The sequence below is a fragment of the Solenopsis invicta genome, chromosome 3 (genome assembly GCF_016802725.1).
Source record: "Solenopsis invicta isolate M01_SB chromosome 3, UNIL_Sinv_3.0, whole genome shotgun sequence".
NCBI classification, from domain to species: domain Eukaryota; kingdom Metazoa; phylum Arthropoda; class Insecta; order Hymenoptera; family Formicidae; genus Solenopsis; species Solenopsis invicta.
In genome coordinates this window covers 30,922,314-30,942,359 of record NC_052666.1, presented here as the reverse complement: position 1 = coordinate 30,942,359, position 20,046 = coordinate 30,922,314, and the positions used below count along the sequence as shown (strand labels likewise).

Here is a 20,046-nt window from a genome sequence, read left to right as displayed (position 1 = left end):
GCTCATCGGTAGCCTCACTTTTAAGCCAAAAACGGAAAGCTCGACATAAAGTCGTGCTACAGCGGAAGATGATGTGAAGTCAAAAAAGGGGGTCCCGGACTACCCTGTGTTTATACGGTGCGGCGAGCCGCCCCGTGAGCATTAGCTCTATCTTTCTACCGCCCAATCTCGCGTTTCTGAAATGCAAATTCTACCGAAACGAGCGGATGGTGAAATGAAGGGATGCGGCGCTTCGACGACGATCTAACCGTCGGTTCCCGCGACTTGTCCCGAACGCGTTGCATTCGTCGCGTCGGTACGAAACAGAAGTTTCTCTCTAATCGATAGTTCTTCGTCCTAACAGAAATAGAGTTGATCAGAGTGGATATTTCATATTTTTAAAAATACAATTATATCATTGAAAATGTCAAAATGTATATAACTTAATAATTAAAATCAGAAAACATATTATTCTAATAAAAAAATAATCTTATATTAAAATTGGTTTTAAATTTAAATCTACATTAAAGGAAATCGTTTAGTGAGATCAAAGATTAGTTAAATAGTAATTAAATGAATTTTATAGTTACTCGCCAAAAACTTAGTTACATTTAATAAAACTTTTTATAATTAGTTGTATAAAAATAATTGTTTGGTTAAGATTACAAATTATTACGTCAAAAAAACTATATATTTAGTAATTATAACTATAAAATTTATTTGATCACTATTTAACTTAATTTAAAGCCAATTTTTAAGATTAAATATAATTTTAGGTCTACAAATTTGACATCTCATTGTATATATTGTTAAAAATGTCATGAAATTTAATGTATGTTTAGGTTACACATTAAATTTAATGTACTTATAACTGAAATGCATGAACATGAAATTTAATGCATTTTGGACAACATTTAAAGTGACATCAAATGTACATTACATATCTTTAATGTACCTGCTTGGAATTTACTCTTATTACATTAAATTCTAGTGCCGATTTTTAACAGCGAATGTATATTACATAATAATGAATATAATAACGAATTTTCTATGAGTATTAATATCAACATGGATTACATTCTCACACTATTAATAGAATTCTTTTAATGGAGTAGATTACTGAAAATATTGCGCATTAATAAAGAATTCAGAACAAGATTTTACTGCGTCTGTTATAAGCGCATTATGGAGCACGAAGGCAAAAACGAACTATTGCTAACGATTGTCTTTCAAGAAATGCGATGATATAGAGTCGTCAGCGTTGACATGTGTCGAGTTCACGAAAACCCCGTTATTCAAATCCGTCATTTTCTTATGGCGAACTTGCACGTGACTTTTCAATGGACATGTAAAGAAGGTGCAAGAAGCTATACATTTAATGACAGACAAATGCGTAATGCTTCGAAATTTACGAAAATGTGATAACATAATCAGAAAAAATTTTTCTTGAGTAGAATAAATGGACATAAATAAAATAAATAAAGTAAATAATAATTTAATTTTTAAAAATGCTTTTTACCTATTAATTATTACTTGCGTTTTTTCTCCGTTTCTTTACATCAAAATTTATTTCAATTACTCTTTTTTGTGTTTACTAATACTAAAAAATGAATAAAGTAATAAAAATAAATTAAAAAAGTATTCTTCAAATAATATAAATATAATAAATACAATAAAAAAGGTACAAAACCTACTATCTAGCGTGGGGAATCAGTCTTAAACTGTACAAAAGATTAATACTCGTGAAAGCTTTGGGAGCAAAGTGGTCTCATACGTTAATTTTGTTAAACCTTACGAGAGGACTGGCACCAGCACCAATTTCGTTGTGCCTGGGGAGTAAGCCACACCCTAATAGGAAGGCGAATTCAGGATACGCCAACCATCGGGTATACAAAGTGCGACATGGGGAGTGAATTCTGTCACGAAAGAAGGGCAGCGGTGGTACTTGAACTAATGACAGGACTGCCTAATTAGGAAGACGCAGTCATGGGGAATCAAGCTACGAATTGTACAATTTACGACTGAATAACGTAATGTCAAAAGAACGTTTAACGTAATTATAATTCTCTATAAATATTTTTAATAAAACTTTTAGATTTCTATGTTTTTATATACTTAAATTGTTATTACCATATCGCTGAAGTATAAATGGTTAATTCTAAATAATTTAAATAATTTAAATTTGAAAATTTAAGTGGTAAATCCTAAAATATATTATACTGTTTTAATTTTATATTAATTATTTTAACTTTAAGGTGTATTTCTATATTTTAATAATATATGTTTTCACATTTAAACCGTATTAGATTGTAGATTTGTACACTAAAGAAAGCGTAGTAATAATAATCAAACCTAGATGATAATTACTAAGCTTTGGTGAAATAGTTACAATTAAATACCAAATTTTAATTTAATACCAAATATTTAGTAATATTTACTAACCGTTTGGTAACCGTTTAATAATTGGTTACTATTAACATAATTACTAAATGTTTGATTATATTAATCAAACATTTACTTGAAAATATTTCACCAAAGCTATATCATTATTATGCTAAACGCTTTTTTTCAGAGTAGTGTCCTAAATCGCAAAAAAATTTTCGATAGATCGTTTTTCAAAGACGATTTAACCGCTGTCGCTTTCAATCGGATATAGTTGGCAAATTCCCAACAACGTTACGTGCATCGCTAATTCATAAACTGGCTCTATGTTGCGTTCGAGGTTCAATCAACCACGTTTTTCAAAGGGAAATCGTACACACGCGGCCAGCGTTAATCCTCCTATCCTTCTCAGAGGCTAGCCATGTATAATTACGATCATCAAGCCCTCTATCCTCGCGGTGAGAAAACGGACGCTTGAAAAACCAAATGACAGCCTCTGGTGACGTAATGACAATGAGAATACCCGCCTTTGCCTGGCACCGGAAGTGCCCGCTACGTCGGAGAACCGAACGGTTGCGCCGGGCCGCCAGTGTCATATATACGCCGGCGTCTTCTTCGTGTAACGAATAAATGACTAAATTGCCGCGGAACGATTGCCGCTAATTATCGACCTTCGGAAAACAACAAAAAGCGACGCTTCGCGAAATGATACGAGAAAACCTCGCTCGCCGAACGAAGAAGTCGGATTTACGACGAAGTTAATCTTTACATGAAAGTCCGATGGAGTAGATATTACAATAATATCCGACGTCAATAAAAACAATTTAAATTAACACGGTAAATATCAAGTCATACTTTCCCTTAACGCGATAAACTTTGCAACACATTTAACATTCCGTAAGGCATTCAAAGCGATTCAACAACTTTGTATCGCAAATTTCTTTTCTTTGAAAAACTAATTAGTTATAATATTTATTTAAAAAACTGTAATTAGTTATAATATTTATAAGCAATTTTTATACAACTCTTTTTAAATAAACAACCATACTGATACTTCCTAAAGATGTTAAAGTATGTGTAAGAGTGAAAGAGTTGAAGAATTTTTTTATTTATATAATAAAAATAATAAAAAATGACTCGGAAGTGTTGTGGCTCAACGTGTATAGAAAGAGTACCGGAAACTAATAGTGTACAATTTTAAATCGACCTTTACTTGCAAGTTTCTATCCATGAGCATAAAATTTCTTGGCAATCGAATCTTAAAGTTAAAGATTAAAAAAGGAATATTATCAAAAATAAATTTCTTTAAAATAAAATCCAATTAACATTGATTGAAGAGTAAGATCTGGTTAAAAACGAAATTCTTTTCTTTTCCAAGAATTAAAAAAAAAACTTCTTGTTGGAGTAAAATATCAAAGTTCGTTGGAGCCGTTAGCAATTTAAATCACATTATTGTTGCTCTTCCATAACGAATTAGCCGTTTGGTAATAGCTAGCATGATTATCAGCGAAAAGCGTACAAACGACGCTGTTCTGTCTTATTCGTCATCTGCGAGAAGGACGTAACATAAATTACGCATAATGATACCGCCTTGGGAATTTGCAATCTAAACTCAGAAGTTCTAGTGCGCTTATACGCCAAATTTATTTGAATGCTGGTTTTCAGAGCACATTCTCACGATCTCTGATAAAGTTTATTTATGTTGATTATTCGCTAATATAACTATTTATAAAAAAAAATAGAATAAAGTATATAAAAATAAAAAACGTATCCTTGTACATATAATTTTCCTCCTATATTTTCTCGTGACTTCAAGAAACAAAAACTACATCAATAATTACAATTACACATATATGAAATTGAGCAAACAATAAAATATAAACAAAAAAATATAAATTTTAATAAAATAATATTTTGTCAAAACATAAAGATTGTCATTATTCAAAAGCTTGCAATGTAGAAAAAATTAACTGAGAACTACTTACTAATAGTCATTAATTTTCATTAATACCGCACAAAATCGCATCAAAATTTCGAATGCTTTTTAATGCAAATTTGTTGCACATACAACTTTTAACTCGGCGAATACTAGATGAGCGAAAAGTCCACGTATTCGGACTCGTGAGGCCAATGATCGTTCCTATCTTTTATTCTGGTGCACGAATTTCCGAGAAAAAGGGGCATATTCGTATCCCGGGACCCGCATCAACTATTTAGGAACGTGTTCGCGCGCGACTCGACAAATCAGCACAATGGGATTGGATGCCGCGCGCGCCAAACAAATCGCGACTAATAAGAGGTTGATGCATGGTGCCGCGAACTGGAGGGGGCCAATACATAAAAATAAGATAAATTTTACACTCGGCTGGTGATGAATGGCGGGATGAATTATTGAATAGTTAAACACACAGCGCCTTACCGGACCGGCCGGGCCCCGGGCCCGGGCCCAGGCCCGAAGCCGGATGAGATACATCGTTACCGACCAGAGCCAGGGCCGCTTCTTGCGAAACGGAGTCTCGAATTCCGCCTCGAAACGCCGCCGGATCGTGTCGACAAATCGATTTTTCGCTACGATGGGTTTTAACAATTCGGCTACGTCAAATAATCGTGTCCAAAATCGATATCGATTTCTCCGATTTTTATTATGTTCGATCAAGTATCGACAAATCTTTTTCACGTGTCTACGACATTACAGAGAGGTTCGTCTGTTCCAAATAAGAATCATATGCAAGATCAGTGCGAAATAAGAAAAAGAGGGGGAAAAAAGAGTGATTGCATTGTAAAACAAAATGAAGGTATTTGGCGAATATGACGTATACGATAGGTAACAAGTGGGATGATGAATTAGGTATGCGACGATACTATCGTTACTTTTGCTTTCCGAGACGGGCGATTCTACGGTTTTAATGGCTGGGAAAGCTCGTAATCGCCTTCATCGCGAAACGCCTTACCAATGTTACATTTGAAAGGGTAATGGTGCGACGGAGGTGTACTTCGAGAAATACCAACGAGACGCAACGCGACACATATCCCGCGACTATTTATATTTAAATTCTTCCCCGACGGAGATCGCCGCGTCCGATAACGAAATTTAAATTCCATTTGAGAAAGTGTAACGAAATTCGTATAACTCGTCGAAGGAAGTCAACGCGGAGATTGAAGTGCATGTGTTGTTGGTGGCGTAACGCAATGAGTAACAGCGATAACGGCGTTCCATATTCAAGCTCTTAACTGTGTCGTCGTGCAATACAAATGGTCCAATTATAACGACCTTAGGAGTCTCCAGCTTTCTATATATCATGAAGAAATCCTGGATTTAAAAATTTTCTAAACAAACACTGACCTGTACAAACTTTTTTCTTTTTGTTTCTCTTACCTTCTTTTTATGCGGCATCTAATTATAAATAAATTGTTTAAATTGATATTTAATTAATATTTATCAACATTTGTAACAGTCTCACTAACTAATTTAGTTTATTTGAGTTTTGTAGAATTTTCACGTCTCGCTTCACGGAAAAATCCTCGCAAATCTATGCAGATATTCATTGGACAGCAGCGCTAATATCTATATATCACTCAGAAAGATAAGACGCTCGTTTTTCAAATCGCGGTCGTAAAATGTAAAAAAGTTTCTCATTAAAACATACGCGTAAATAAAATTGTCGCTGCAAATACGAAGATGCATAATTTTTTATCGGGCGCCGAAATTGGTCATTCGAGATTATGAAGTTTGAAAGCTCCGGTGGTTCGACGTCTCTCCTTCTCTTTCTCTCTCTCTCCCTCCTTCCATGTGCCATTTCATTCGTCCTGCCTCTTTTTATCTGTCTTGTCCCTTTTAGAGTTCGCCTCAAAGGCACTCTTTCTCTCGCTCTCTCGAAGCTCGAAGGCGTTTCGGCGCTTATTGGTCTCCTCGTCGGGCGCCTCCGTTCCTGCGGCATAAATTCACCTGCGCGTTTCACTTCGTTATGGCTCTATTCACCAGTGCCGTAACCACGCGAGGACGGATATTCCTTGCTGTGCGGCCCATTCAACACTCTTGAAACACCAAAAGCATCGCGCAGCGCCAACCGCGGCTGGAGAACGCGCATGGTGCATATCGGCCGATTGTTTATGCTTTGCTCTCCAGAGAGCAAAGCATAAATGTGGCGAATGCAATCATAAAAACGTACAAATGACATTATTATCAGCGCAATATGTTTACGGCGTGGAAACAATGTGGCAAGATTAAGTAAAAAAAAAATTTCTTAACGGCGTTTATAACGAGATGCAGAATGCAAAACGCACGATTCCCTTGTACCATCTTATTTATATAATAAATTCATAAAGCAAACTTTAATTAATTTTAATATACCGGTATTAATAATAGAATTATTTCAGTGGAGCGATCGGTATCTTCAATGCTGTCTGAAAAACATTAAGCGTTGAATATAGTGCAAAAAACTAGCACTATAATTCTATTCATTGGCATTCCTCGTGGCAGCTACTACCAGTGCTATACGTTTCGGGAGCGACGGCATCGATACATAATGCAGCATCAATCACACGTGCGACAAGAGGCATCTTTGTAATTGGATACGAGGTGTTAAATCTGCTGGGTGTGGCCGCACACTAAAGTTATGCCCGCCACCAATAATCCTCTTGTCGCGTAGAGACGTTATATACGTATTATACACGGCCGCAACGCATCACGGCGCTGACTAACGTAAGGGGAATCTATTAAATTACAGCGTACGCGTTACGATGTAGAAAGTAGGTAAGCGATATCCTTCTTTAATGCGGAGTGATATCGCGGGTGGTATGTAAGAAACCAAACGAATCTATTTTTGCCGACAAACGAAATTTATAACGGGGAAAAACGTATATGCGAAATATTCCCGATTGAAATAACACGATTCAATTTTACGGATTGCGTGCGCTACATTTATCGCCAGCGTGTAGCCCGGCTATAAATTGTATTGCATAAATTATGCGGCGCGTTATCTATAGATACAAACGTCACGAATTAATTTGGAGCTCGTTGAATGAAACAAAAACTACAACTTTTAATTTATTTATGGCCGGCATAGACCATCGCCCGCGCTCGGAACTCCCGATATGTATTCCCGGCCATTCATTGATCGTCCGAGTATCCGCGAGCCATTAATCGTTAATGGTAAAATCGATTTGCGAACCTGTTTAGCCGATAGCGTAAATAAATGTGCTACATTTTGTGGGCATCGGCAATGGTTTAATGAAAAACGAAAATCTTGTGCGCGCCTCGGAGGCTTCGGCCCACGGTCCTCGACTGGTTGAATGGAGCAAAGGTCTTAGAAGCGGGTTCATTACAAGGCTATAAACGCGCGTTATAAGGCCGTAAGGATACGCGGCAATTACTTAAGAACTAATCAGCCGAAACCCGGGACGACGGCAGCTATCCATCAAGAAATCATCGACCCTAAGTCCTGCTGCGCCTTCGCGTAACTTGCAATGCTCATTGAAATTTTTCGGTTCTCTCGTTATAATTGAAAATTCTCCAGTGATCTCTTGTAAAAGATTTGTTTTTACGAAGAATTATTTAACTTCGCAGTTCCTCGTAGAATCTCCTTTTCGATTGTACAAAGATTTCTCTGGCAAAGAAAACTAATTCGCCTTTAATATTCTTCTCGTCTTTGTCAAATTTTTACGCAAATATAGAAATAAAAACCGTTTTTCAAGTTCTATACTACGAAAAGATTTTTCAAAGAATTTTTATTACATATTTGGAGAATTGAAAGAAAGCCTAAAAAAATTGTATTTTTTATACATTTTTCATCGTATGTTTACTGTCTGATAATAAATCTAATAATAAATCATACATCGAAAAAATAATTTGTTGAAAAACTAAAATATTTAGTCCAATACGTTCAATTAAATATTGAGTTGATTTAGTTAGTTCTTGACTAAAAAAACATTTGAATGATTGACATGAATGAATACAATTTTTTGTGCAACTAAATAATTGTTTAATCAACTCAATGTTTAGTTGATTGTATCGGACTAAATATTTGAGTTTTTCAACAAATTTTTTTTTCAATGTACTAACTAAAAAACGATATTATAATTAAAAATTAATTTACAAAGATAATTTTTCCACACGTTTCTACAACACCTTGATAAAGTCAATTTAATCCAAATATAATTCAACAAAAGATAAACATCCGTGAGAGTATAATCCCTAACGACATATACACCTCTACGCGGCTACTGGTGTCGCGCGAAAGGATCTCGAAGCTGCTAATAGGCGAGATACTAGATCGTGCTTTCAGTGTGAGCATCGCGCGGGGAGAGCGGGGAGTGAGATTTGCGTGGTTAAAGGATCGTTCGGAGGATCGCGCGAGAGGCGGAATGAGAGAGAAAAAGAGAGAGAGAACGCTCGTCCCGCGGAGGAGCGCCGTGAAGGCGAATGAGAGCGAAGAGCTGACAGTCGAACGAACGGGTCAAGATCGGGAGAGTGAGACTGACTGAAGTATAATCAGGTTTCGACTGAGTCCGCGGCCGCGTGTAATAACAGTAATCCCTCCCTGCGCCGGTAATTTGGCTGTTCGCTCAAAAACTCCAAATTATAGAAGCTGCTGTCATTAGGCCGCGGCGAGCACCGTGCGCGCAGCATCGCGCTGCGCTCGCCCGCTTCCCCGAACCCAACAGAATTTTGGGGGAAACTCGACAGCGAGTTCACGTCCGATCGTTAGCGATAAAGTTCCCTTTGACGTTGACAAACCCCGCGGCCTGGACATTTTACAGAACTTCGGAGTGCTCGAGGTGCACGAGGATGATATGATGTTCGACGGTTCTTCTCAGATACTTCTTGTTAGACTTAAGTAGCTGTCAAGCGGCTCTGCGATGCGATTTTCGATGCGAAAGTAATTGGCGAGTAGAAGAGAAGCGAAGAACAAAAAGGAGGAGTATAGAGGAGATTTTGTCGTGACATTTTGATTAGCGTATTACGTATAGCTTGAAGATATTTCTGACAACATCTATCTTCCTGCCGTTTCAAAATTATATAATTCGAATAATCGTAAATGTTACCCAAAATATATGCGTCATTATTTCAAAGAAACATTTCAGCTCGATATTATAATTTTTGCAAGCAAATTGCATTCTGCAACGCTAGTGAGTCAAAACAATGTTAAAAATGTATGCAACTAAATATATCAAATATATTCTCAGCAGAATTATTAAATCAGGAAAAGCTCGCTGTGAACACGACAGCTAGTGCTACACACAATGGCACCATCGATCGTCGCAGTCTTCGATAATTCATTCGCACATTCGGAGATCGAGACAAAGCGAAGCGCCGCGCCGCCCGCGCGAAGCTGTTTTAGTCGAAATGGAATTTGCGAAATGGCGCTCCAGACGCGCGCACGCGCTTATGCGCCTTCGAAGGTGCATTCGCCTAGGACCGGCGGAGCCCGAGGGAAGGACTTCTTCGAGCGAGGGATCCTAAGGAGCCAAAGCAAGCGAAGAAGAAGCGCGGGGGAACGAGCCAGGCTGAAACCCTGCGGGCATTCTCTGCATAGAGCGCCGTGTCCGTTCTCCGTTGCCTCCTCCCTTTCCCCTGCCTCGTATCGTATCAAAAGCGACTCGAGGGGCAGGAATGAGAAAAACATCGTCGATCGTTGCCCGTATGCCTCGAACGACCGTTTAAAACTCCATTACGCCCGTTCGTGATCCCTGAACGGCGCGATCACCGGGTACGCTCCTCACCGTAGAAGGCACCTACGTGAACTGGAAAAGGGTTCGACCGATTACTCAACGTGACACGTTGGTCCCGAAGCTACGGGGGAGGAAAGAGACCGTCTTCAACGTCGGGGAACTGACGTTGGCTGCTCGAACCTGCGGGACGCGGGTCCACGATTGTCGCGATCATATACATTATACACCCTGCTTGAATAAATATCTGAATAGGCCCTTGATGCACAGAATTTTTCAAGAAATATTTAAGTACTTGCATTAAAAGCTTCAAGTTATCTTTGTTGCATTCCACATTAGAGTTGCAATATTGAATAATCACTTGGTGCTCGAATGATTTATTGTTAGTAAAGACTTATTGTTAGTAAAATTAATGTGTAAAATTAAAAATGCGTGAAGTATAATATACAATTATAATTCTTTTGTTATAGTATTTTGGTGAAACATATAATTATATAAATTAAAGTGTGTCCGTATTAGCTACACTTATTGCTGTAGCAAAAATAAATACAGATTGATATTCAATACTATTTGTATAATACTTTTTAAATCTTAAAACACATATTTCTTTTTTTAACATACTTGTATTTAAGCAAATTTTCAAAAACACATAGATGATTATTTAATTTAAAAATTAAGAATACATGCTACCCGATTTTGTTTTCATGAAACAGTGAGCCTATCTCAACGTACTCGATAGAAATCACATTTTTCTCCAGCGGGAAAGAAATGTACGATACATATTAATAAAAAATGCAAACGGCTCCGAGACGGCCTTCAAAAATTAATTCAACAAATTAATCACGCCTCCTGCCTCGCGATACTTTATGAAGACATTCAAGCGGGCACACAAAACGCCAAGTGTACAAAGTGGTTGAAGTTAATGGGCTACCCCGTATACGTATCAGTGGCTAGCCTTCGCACAAGTTCGCCTTGAGTAGCACCAGCGAGTCTGCAAAGTACTCTGCATTTGGAGGCGCGACGGTCTGCAAACGCGCCGTTGCAAGCGCGATCCATTCCGAGGTTAACAAGGTTGCGGAAGAGTCGCGATTCGAAGGAGAGACTCCGGGGGCTCAGAAGATTTTAGTCTTCCGCTTCTGCGCAATCAGCCGAGCCGCTCCATCTCTGTCGGCTTAGCGGCCGACTACCCTAGGTGCATCCTCCTTTTGATGCATCGAACGCGCCGCGTGTGCAACCCGTGCGACTCAGCAACCCCTCGCGATTCATGCGCACCCACACACACGTACGCGAGCGCACACACCGGAGCGCATCGTGCTCGCGAGCGAAGAAGAAGCACCTGGGAGCATGCGAGATCGTCATGAGGGGATTAAGAGCTTACCAGATTGGTGCAGATTGCCTTAATTTCTCAAGTAACGCCCGAGCAAGACGCACAGTCTCGCGGTGAAGCGATGAAAAAATTCTACGGCGCTCGATTTGCTAATACAATAAGATACTAACGCCCCTGATTTCCTCTTTTTGCTGACGGACGGCGCGATTTTTTCGGAAAATTGCTACTAATCGCTCCTGTATTACACGTGTTAACTCGAAGTGTAATGTAACGGAAAGTCTGTTTTATAAAAACAAAAGATTTAATTTTTAATCGATTACCACGTGGGGAAATCATATTTTGCAGAAAATGGAAAACATACTCGTCAGAGTATTACGTACATTTAGAAACGTCATCATAACGTCAATCATAGTGATATTCGATGCAAATAAAACGAGTGAGTATTTCTTAAAACTGGAATTCTGGAAGTTTGAGTGCTTCTACTTGTCTAATTATTTGCGGATTTCTTTTTGTAGCGATGAAGCTACTGAACTCCGCGGAACAACGGCAGAACTATGCATTCCTATGCAAGCACTGCCAATCTTAATTCCATTAACGCACGCGAGCCTAATTAAACATAACGAAACTTTCAGGACATCAATCATCAAACTCAACTGCATCAGCATAATAAACTGTCACGTAAAGACATTAAAAACGAATCGTAAATTAATGTCTCCATTATGTTTCACAAGAATAAGAAGTGATCAAAGTTCATTTCAGCTAATAAATTATTTTCCAAATATATATGTTAAAATTATGTAGATTTGTTAATGCTTTTTCATGCAAAAATAAAACTACATTTAGATTAAACTGCACTTAAAGTATTTTCTATTTTTGTACGTATTACAAGACAGATAATTGTGTTTTATCAAACGCGAATAATGTATTTCTAAGCAAATATGGGAGTTTTCATTGGATTCAAGTTTCCTCGAATAATCGTGATATAATCACATTGCATCTAGAAAAACTAAATTAGCGTGAGACAGTAAACACAAAGAAGAAGCATCGCACATTCGATTTGATGCTCGGAAAAATAGCTTGATACACATGTTCCAGAACAAACAAACACGCGACCGTACATCTTATTCCGGCCCCATCATTGTTAATATGTAACCGTATCTTGTCTGACAAATCACAAATGATCGTTTGCGGGCTCCTGGCTTCCACCTAATTCGCCGCATATGTGCGCATAGGAAACATTTTGTGGCGACCCGTGCACCTGCAATTTCGGTCATCAGTCGCAACGTTATAAAGGTAACAACAATCTTTTGTGATGCGCATCTATTATTACGCCTTGAAAGCCGCTGTGCGGTATTGCAAATATTATTTGCCTTCATGATAAAAGTATTATTTTAATGCAATCGCGTTTTCATTTTTATTTCCAATAAATTTTGAAAGATAAGAAATTGAATAAAAGTGGAAAAAAAAATCTTTGAAATATTAATGTCTATTAAATAAGTCTATATGCTACAAAATAACAAGGCATACGCATTGATCAAACAAAAATGGTTAAATTAGAATTACATTTTTGTTACGTTTTTATTTTTTTCGACATAAATACTTTGAAAAGCGTAGAAAAAGAGTAGAAAAAGAATCAAGCCTTAATGCTAATTCAACAAAATATTTAATGTAATTCAATCATCGCGTAACACAATCATATTTGATTAATTATTGAATAAATTAAAACAATATATTGTAAAGTATTATGTAATAAAAGATATAAAAAATTAATTTTTGTAATGTTTTTATAAAGATGTAGTTTCATAAATTTCCACAATAGATTATGTATACCTAATTAATTAATAATGCGAATCTAGGCATAAAGCACACTCAAGCTACTCATGCAAGCTAACTGAATAAATACTGAAGGATGTCTGTGAATCAGTCATCGATATTAACTTTATGAGTGAACGTACAACTTTATGTACATACGAACACTCGGCTTCGCCCCCCATTAGCACCGACTCTGAACGCGTGAATTATGTATGCGTTTCCAACTACGATACTTTGAAATCTATCAGAATTAATCCTATAGTCTGCTTTTTACGAACTTCAATAACCTCCCGAGCGTGCAAATAATATTTGCAATTAAATCACGAAAATGTTAAATCACTTTGACGTTTTTGTAAAATTCTTGTAACCTTGCGCAATTTTATATTTTTTGTCATAATAATTTATGTAAATTGTGACATAAAAATATCATTTTAATATCGCGTGAATTTATTTTTATATGCAAATATCTCTAGCCTGTGTCTTCAATTACGTTAACTCGTACTTATTTCCTTACTTGGTTAATCATTCCCTATTACACTTAATTGTGTTAGAACAAATGTGCAACATCATCATCATCACACCTCATTCACTTTTCCTTAATTAGATTTTTATTTCTGTTATAGGTACATGTGAACAAAACTCGCCGCTGTAATGCTCATTGGTTTTCAAACATTCTTCGAAACTTAAATCTCTTTTAATATTTTCATGTTTTTATATTTGTAAGCCCAATAGTTTATTTCATTTCATTATTTGAAAGCCCCTTTTAAGTAGGTTAATCCAACATTCTCTAATCCACACATCTCTAATCCAAAATATAACGGATCATTGCATTTTATTTCAATACTTCGAAACGAGAACAACTTGTATCGTTTCGCGACTCAGAGATAAAAAGAAACGAAAGAGTGTCACGCATGCAGCACCAGCCCGCTTTCCGCTTCCGAGCCACAAAATAACATCGGTCATTCTCGTTCTGTCTGTCGTATCGATTTAACGGGTACTCGCACCGACCTCTTTCCGTTCCGACGCCGTCTCTTGGTGGCGTAGACGGTCCCCAGCTGGCTCATGGCGACGGGGTTGTTGGGGCCCGACGCCGACGTCGGGGTCGGCACCGGCGCCGAAGTGGGCGTCATCGCGGGATCAACGACGTGGGGCTGAGGGTGAGTGGCGGTCAGGGTGAGCTGCGATCCCGGGGGATAGCATGCCGCCGTCACGTAATCCGTCGGCGCGAGGGACGCGGTCGGCGGTCCACAGATCCCAGCGATCCCCGATGCACCACCGCCCCCGCTGCCGCTGCCGCCGCCGCCGCCGCCACTGCCGCCGCCGCCGCCGCCGCCGCCGCCGCCACCACCACCACCGACACCGACACCGACACCCCCGACCACCCCCAGCCCCGCCGAGGCGGCTCTGTCCAGCGCGTACACCGTGCAGACCGTGACGCCCCTTGCCTCTAGCGACGACGCTACGTCATCCTCTGTCACCGTCGGTGCCACTGCCACCAGCTGCTGGCGTCGGGGCACTTGCTCCTGATGACACCACTGTACGCGCGCGGCCGATTACGACGCGGCAGCTGCGACAGCTGTTGCCGCCGCAAATTCGCCTTGTCGAGCAAAGTCGAACGACCAGTGTCCCCTGTGGACGCGGGATTCTTTTGACGATTCGAAACCGAACTCTCTACGCGTCACCACTCGTCAATTGACATTTAACTACTTCGACGATGAACAATAGCCAACTGTCATTGGATAATAAACGGATCTAGACAGTTTAAGTGTATGACTCTGAGAGTTCACATCGGGTGTTTCATTTTTCTTCCCTAAACTTCACAAAATGTAATGAATACGTAGCGTTATTAGAAAATTCTTAGACTTGGCCAGCGATTCGTCGATATCGTTCTCAGCATCAATGTGAAATTCGCGATACACTGTACACGGGGCAAGATCATCTTTCCACGTCATTCTCTACGCAACAAGTTCACTGTCACTGGGAAATCGCGGCGCAACATCAACTAGATTGCAATCGCTAGTCATTCACTTTCCCCGCTGATAGAATCGGAGCCAACAATTGCATTACGATACACTGTACGGGGAACGTTCAGCAACGTTCAAAAATCAGCGACGATCACGACACTTGGACAGTACCATGTGATTTTCCACTTTCAGCCTGGGATGAAAACGAGACTCTCGTCCCATCCTCGGCTCCGATGGACTGCGGACGTAATCTAATCCTCACTGCAAACACACGTAAATTTCACTCTCACTATCTTGACGAGCGCCAGCATCCTGCCCGGTACCACTCGATATTACTATTATCCGATTGCGTGACGGTCATGTAACGCGATATCTCGGTATATCTGCCCAGAACACTTGGGACATCCACAGTTGGTCGACCGGTGCACGACGCTTATCACCGAGACTTCCCGATCCGGTCGTGTCACGTGTGCGCGGAAACTGACCCGCACTCGTCCCTCTCTTGTCACACGATCGTCCTCTCGTTCTCTCCCTCCCCCGATCGGTGTGTCACAGTCCCTCCCTTCCTATCTCGCGAACAGGAAAGAGAAAGCCTCCTCTTTCCCCTACCAGAATCTCTCTTTACCACCCTTGCGATTCGTCGGAACGAGTCGATTGATATGAATCGCCGAATAGGTGATCCCGTTCAAACGCAAATCGTCAAAGAGCCGTCGATCTAGGATTTATCTACACTCGACAATGCTGGAGAACTCGAAATCAGTGGCGAACGCGAAGACTAATCGGTAGGTTGGTCGCGGAACCCTCGTGCTGGCAGGTTCGCGATAGCGGAGTGTGAGCGCGTACGATGCGGTGCTCGCTTCGTAGAAGCGTATCGTGTACTGACGGGCCTGCCGGGCGTAGCATAAGTCAGGAGAGCGTGGCATAGATCGGAGAGTGGAGGCGCAGGCCAGTGGTGGTGGGCCCAGCAGAGGAGTAACCCTCCATGGGTCGACCGGGAGACCGGCCGCTGGTTTCTATCCACCGTGACGCAGGGTCACCACTCTGACCCCCACCCGCAACGCTCGCCACGCCTACGAGTAAGCCGAAGAGACCAATCGTGATGCCAGCATGGCGCTACCGGCCTAACCACCGCGGAACCACCGATGGAACGATACCATCGCGCGCGCCTCGAGATTCCACCTACTCCCGGCGTGCTTTTCCTTCTTCCACCGCGTCCGCGTCCTCCTCCTTACACTAAGTCCGCGAACCTGTACATAGCGCCTATCTGCTCTCGGAAACGCATTGATAGAAACGCGCAAGATATTTGACTACTTCTCGGACAAGTCCGGAAGAACGGTTGATGTTTGTCCATGTTAAGCAAAAGTACTGCAGTTTATTTCACAAAGAATGTAAGCAATGTTGAGAAAAGTTAAGATAGCTTCTCATAAAATGGGAATAAAAATGCATAAAAACATCTTGCATTATATCTTTAAATTACTTTAGTATAGAGCATGGATGAGCCAATCATTTTAAATCTAAAACGCAAAATTATAAATAAATGATACTATGTTTAAAATTTGATGCAATAAATTGAATATTAATTGTGATTCTGAGACATTCAGAGCAATCAAGATAATAATTAGAATTAATATCTATTAATAATGCAAATTAAAACAGTTACCTAGTGTAACGTAGATAAAACTAGGCAATTAAAACAAAAGGAAATTGTCAAATTTAAATTTAAAATTATAATTGTTTTAATCAACAAGCTTTACGCAATTTAATAAAAACCCTATAAACACTATAATATTGCTTAATATTAAATAATATTCCTAAAATATTAATTAATATTAATAAAAAAAGAGTTATATGCTTACTCCTAAATAATATTATATGAATATTATATGAAAAGTAAATAATATTATTTACTTTAATATTTTAAATTATCTGGAATATTATAATTTTTAAATGTAATAATTATAAAGTTTATGAATACTTTATGTATATTAATTCATACTAATTTTTTACCACAATAATATTCGTAGAACATTTTTATAATATTCCAAAGATTTTGAAATAATACATCATTAAATTAGATGAAAGCAGACACATAACATTAATACAATATTCCCATAATATTATTATAAAATAATATTGAAAATATTGAATAGTATTTTCGGAATATTATTTTAAGATTATTTTAATTGTTAATAATATTCGTATAATATTCTAGAAATATTGTAATATACATAGAAAATTAACGAGAAAACAAAATTTTAATTCATAAGTTAACGATCACGTGTATTCCGAGATTAGCCAAGTAAGTCGTATGCCAAGTAAGAGAGAACGCACATCTCATAACCAAGATTCAATCTATTAAATCTGCATCTATAGATGCAATAACACGCTTCCTCTAAACTCGTCGCAACGTGACATCGATCACACACGTTTGGTAATCCAATTGCAAGCCACAAAATACATATATAAATTGCACGGCCGCAGCGCACGATAAGCCAGACCGGAACAATAATAATGTCCCGCGATCGTTGACGATTCTCGTGCTACGCATCATCCTGACGGGTGACGCGTATACACACGCTCGTCCGGCGACACGTACGTTCCCCTCTTATCTGAAGAGCCTGAGCTCTTCGTGAACGCTATCTGATCGCGAGACATGAGCGATATCACCGTGGCTAGAAACGACAGCAGTTAAAGCGAACGCCGGTATCGGTTGTATAGCAACATTACGATCGAAGAAAGATCAACGGTCTCGCGGAGGCCGCGGCGAAAGCGATTCCTCATGCACCCCGGCATACATCGTAAACTGATATCGACAAAGTCGGATATATGCCGAAAACGAGTTTGTAGGTGATCGAAACGCTTGGACGACACGCAACACATCGCTCGGCGATATTTTGTGTTATCGGTAACAATACGTCGAACACAGATAGTTTCCGTATATTGTTGTTGCGATGTACTTTCTTATTTTTCGAAGACTCACGAGATAGCGAAAAGTATTGACGAATCACTAGATAAGATTCGGTACATATAATAATTGACTTGAAGACAAATAATTCTATCCTTTCTTCATTTAATTCTTCGGTAAAATCCACATTTTTTATTCACGACGTTCTCGAGCCGCCGGACGGCGCGAGTTAAGATGGCACAAGCCGTCGCTTGCATCGCGTAACGTTGGGATTAATTTTATTATAATCGTGTAAATTATTCTTCCTTGAATTACAAGAGAAGTTGTTAATTTTGAAAGAAGCCGACAAAATAATATTATAATGTACAATTTAATATTTGAATTTTTTCATTTCAGAGATAAAACTTCAATACAGCTGATTATAGTTGTATAACATGATTGCAATAATATATTTCGTAATTTAATGATAAATAAATTATATTAATTTTATCGCGATATATAATAAATTAAATTCTACTTATTGCTTTTAATACGAGCCAGCATAACTTTATTACTACTAAATCGTTAAAGATATTCATATTAAAAATTATCCTTAATAAATTGCAATAAAATTTATTATCAGCTTAATTCATTTTACAAACTTATTTTATTGCTCTCATTTCGTAATGTTTAATATTCTGTATTCGACAAACCAAAATTTTTCATGCTTGTGGTTGTCTGATTTCTCATTTTACTGTGACGTCGGGCAGTGTTTTTGTATTAAATAAATTAAATTAAGAGATTTATTATGTTCAACGCAGAATATGTAATAAGAATATCCTTTTTTTGTACATAGAAAAGAAATTAGTATTAAGCGGACAAGTCATTGTTTCATATATAAGCAAGAGTATAAAATCTCCTTGAAAGATTTTGATAATCTTAAACAGACATAACTTGCTTACATGAAAAAATTTTGTTTCTTCATGCAAAAAAAATTATGTCTGTTTAAGGCTTATATATAAAACGAATCGTTAACTTGATACTAATTTTTTTTGTGTACCCCTTGCAACTTATACGGCAATCTCTCTTTTCGGAGTCGCCCCACCTGTCTATTACCGAGTAATAAATACTCCGTACTTTGTCTTGTTTTAATAACGTATTACACACTTTTTTACGAAAAATCTCATTCGCGTTAAGAACTCATTTCACGCATGTGGCACTATAACGCTGTGCGGATGCTACCTCGCGTCGCGGGGACTTCTTACACGCGAGACGACCTGCGGCGTGTACCAAAAGCTGTCTCTCTTTCTCTTTCATCCACAGCTGAGATCGTCCTCACCCTCCACTGTCCTTTCTTTCTCGTTCAGTCAACGTACGTTCTGTATCGTGCCCTGTCTCCTCTCTTTCGTCTGAGTCACGCGAATTCGGGCAACGTAGCTCGTTTACTTCTTCACCGGAATCGAGATCTGACAACTTTTACTTTCGTCTCCGGTCTGCCGGCGCACGTATGCACATCGATGCCCCTTAATTATGAAACTTAACACCGCGTAACCGACGCGTCATTTTTTAATATGGATGCGTGCGAGACCCAGCTACGAATAATGCACGCGGCGTGTTACTTCTTGGTGCACAAGTTCAGACAGACTTGCGAATAAGGAGGAATTGTAAATAGAGAAGTCATTAAAAATTGTATGGCAATTCTATCAATTGTACAACATGTCTGTTGCAAATGCTAATATTTATTATTCGTTTTTAGGAATGCGAAATTTAACTGTCATAAAATTTTACATTTTATTGAAAGCGCTAGTTAAGAAATCTATTTCTTTTATCACACAGAGAGAAAATAACCCCCTTGACTGAACGCAATATAATCATTGTCTTCATAATTATAGTAGACTTCATATGTGGAAACCTCCTCTTTATGACTTTTCATCATCGGTACATATAGATACTGGACAAAGAATTTTAATAGATTTGTCCTCCACTATAGAAATGATTGTTAACTACATTCGCAAACGGCTGCACATTTA

At 38.7% G+C, this 20,046-nt stretch overlaps 1 protein-coding gene across 6 annotated transcripts in view; it reads right to left on the bottom strand.

Moving 5' to 3' along the window:
• Positions 1-20,046, bottom strand: part of LOC105204695 — a 288,926-nt gene that overhangs the window by 220,416 nt on the left and 48,464 nt on the right. For 2 of the 6 annotated variants that reach the window (XR_005574404.1, XM_039447318.1), the window contains exon 1: positions 14,177-16,357. The exons of 2 other annotated variants lie outside the window; for them this stretch is intronic. Coding sequence is in view for 2 of the 4 variants with exons in the window: in XM_039447318.1 (XP_039303252.1) it covers positions 14,177-14,298 (122 nt within the window). In the remaining 2 variants the exon portion in view is untranslated. Of the gene's footprint in view, positions 1-14,176; positions 16,359-20,046 lie in introns of those variants that run through there. 2 more of the 6 variants (XM_039447315.1, XM_039447316.1) reach the window with 2 other exon arrangements.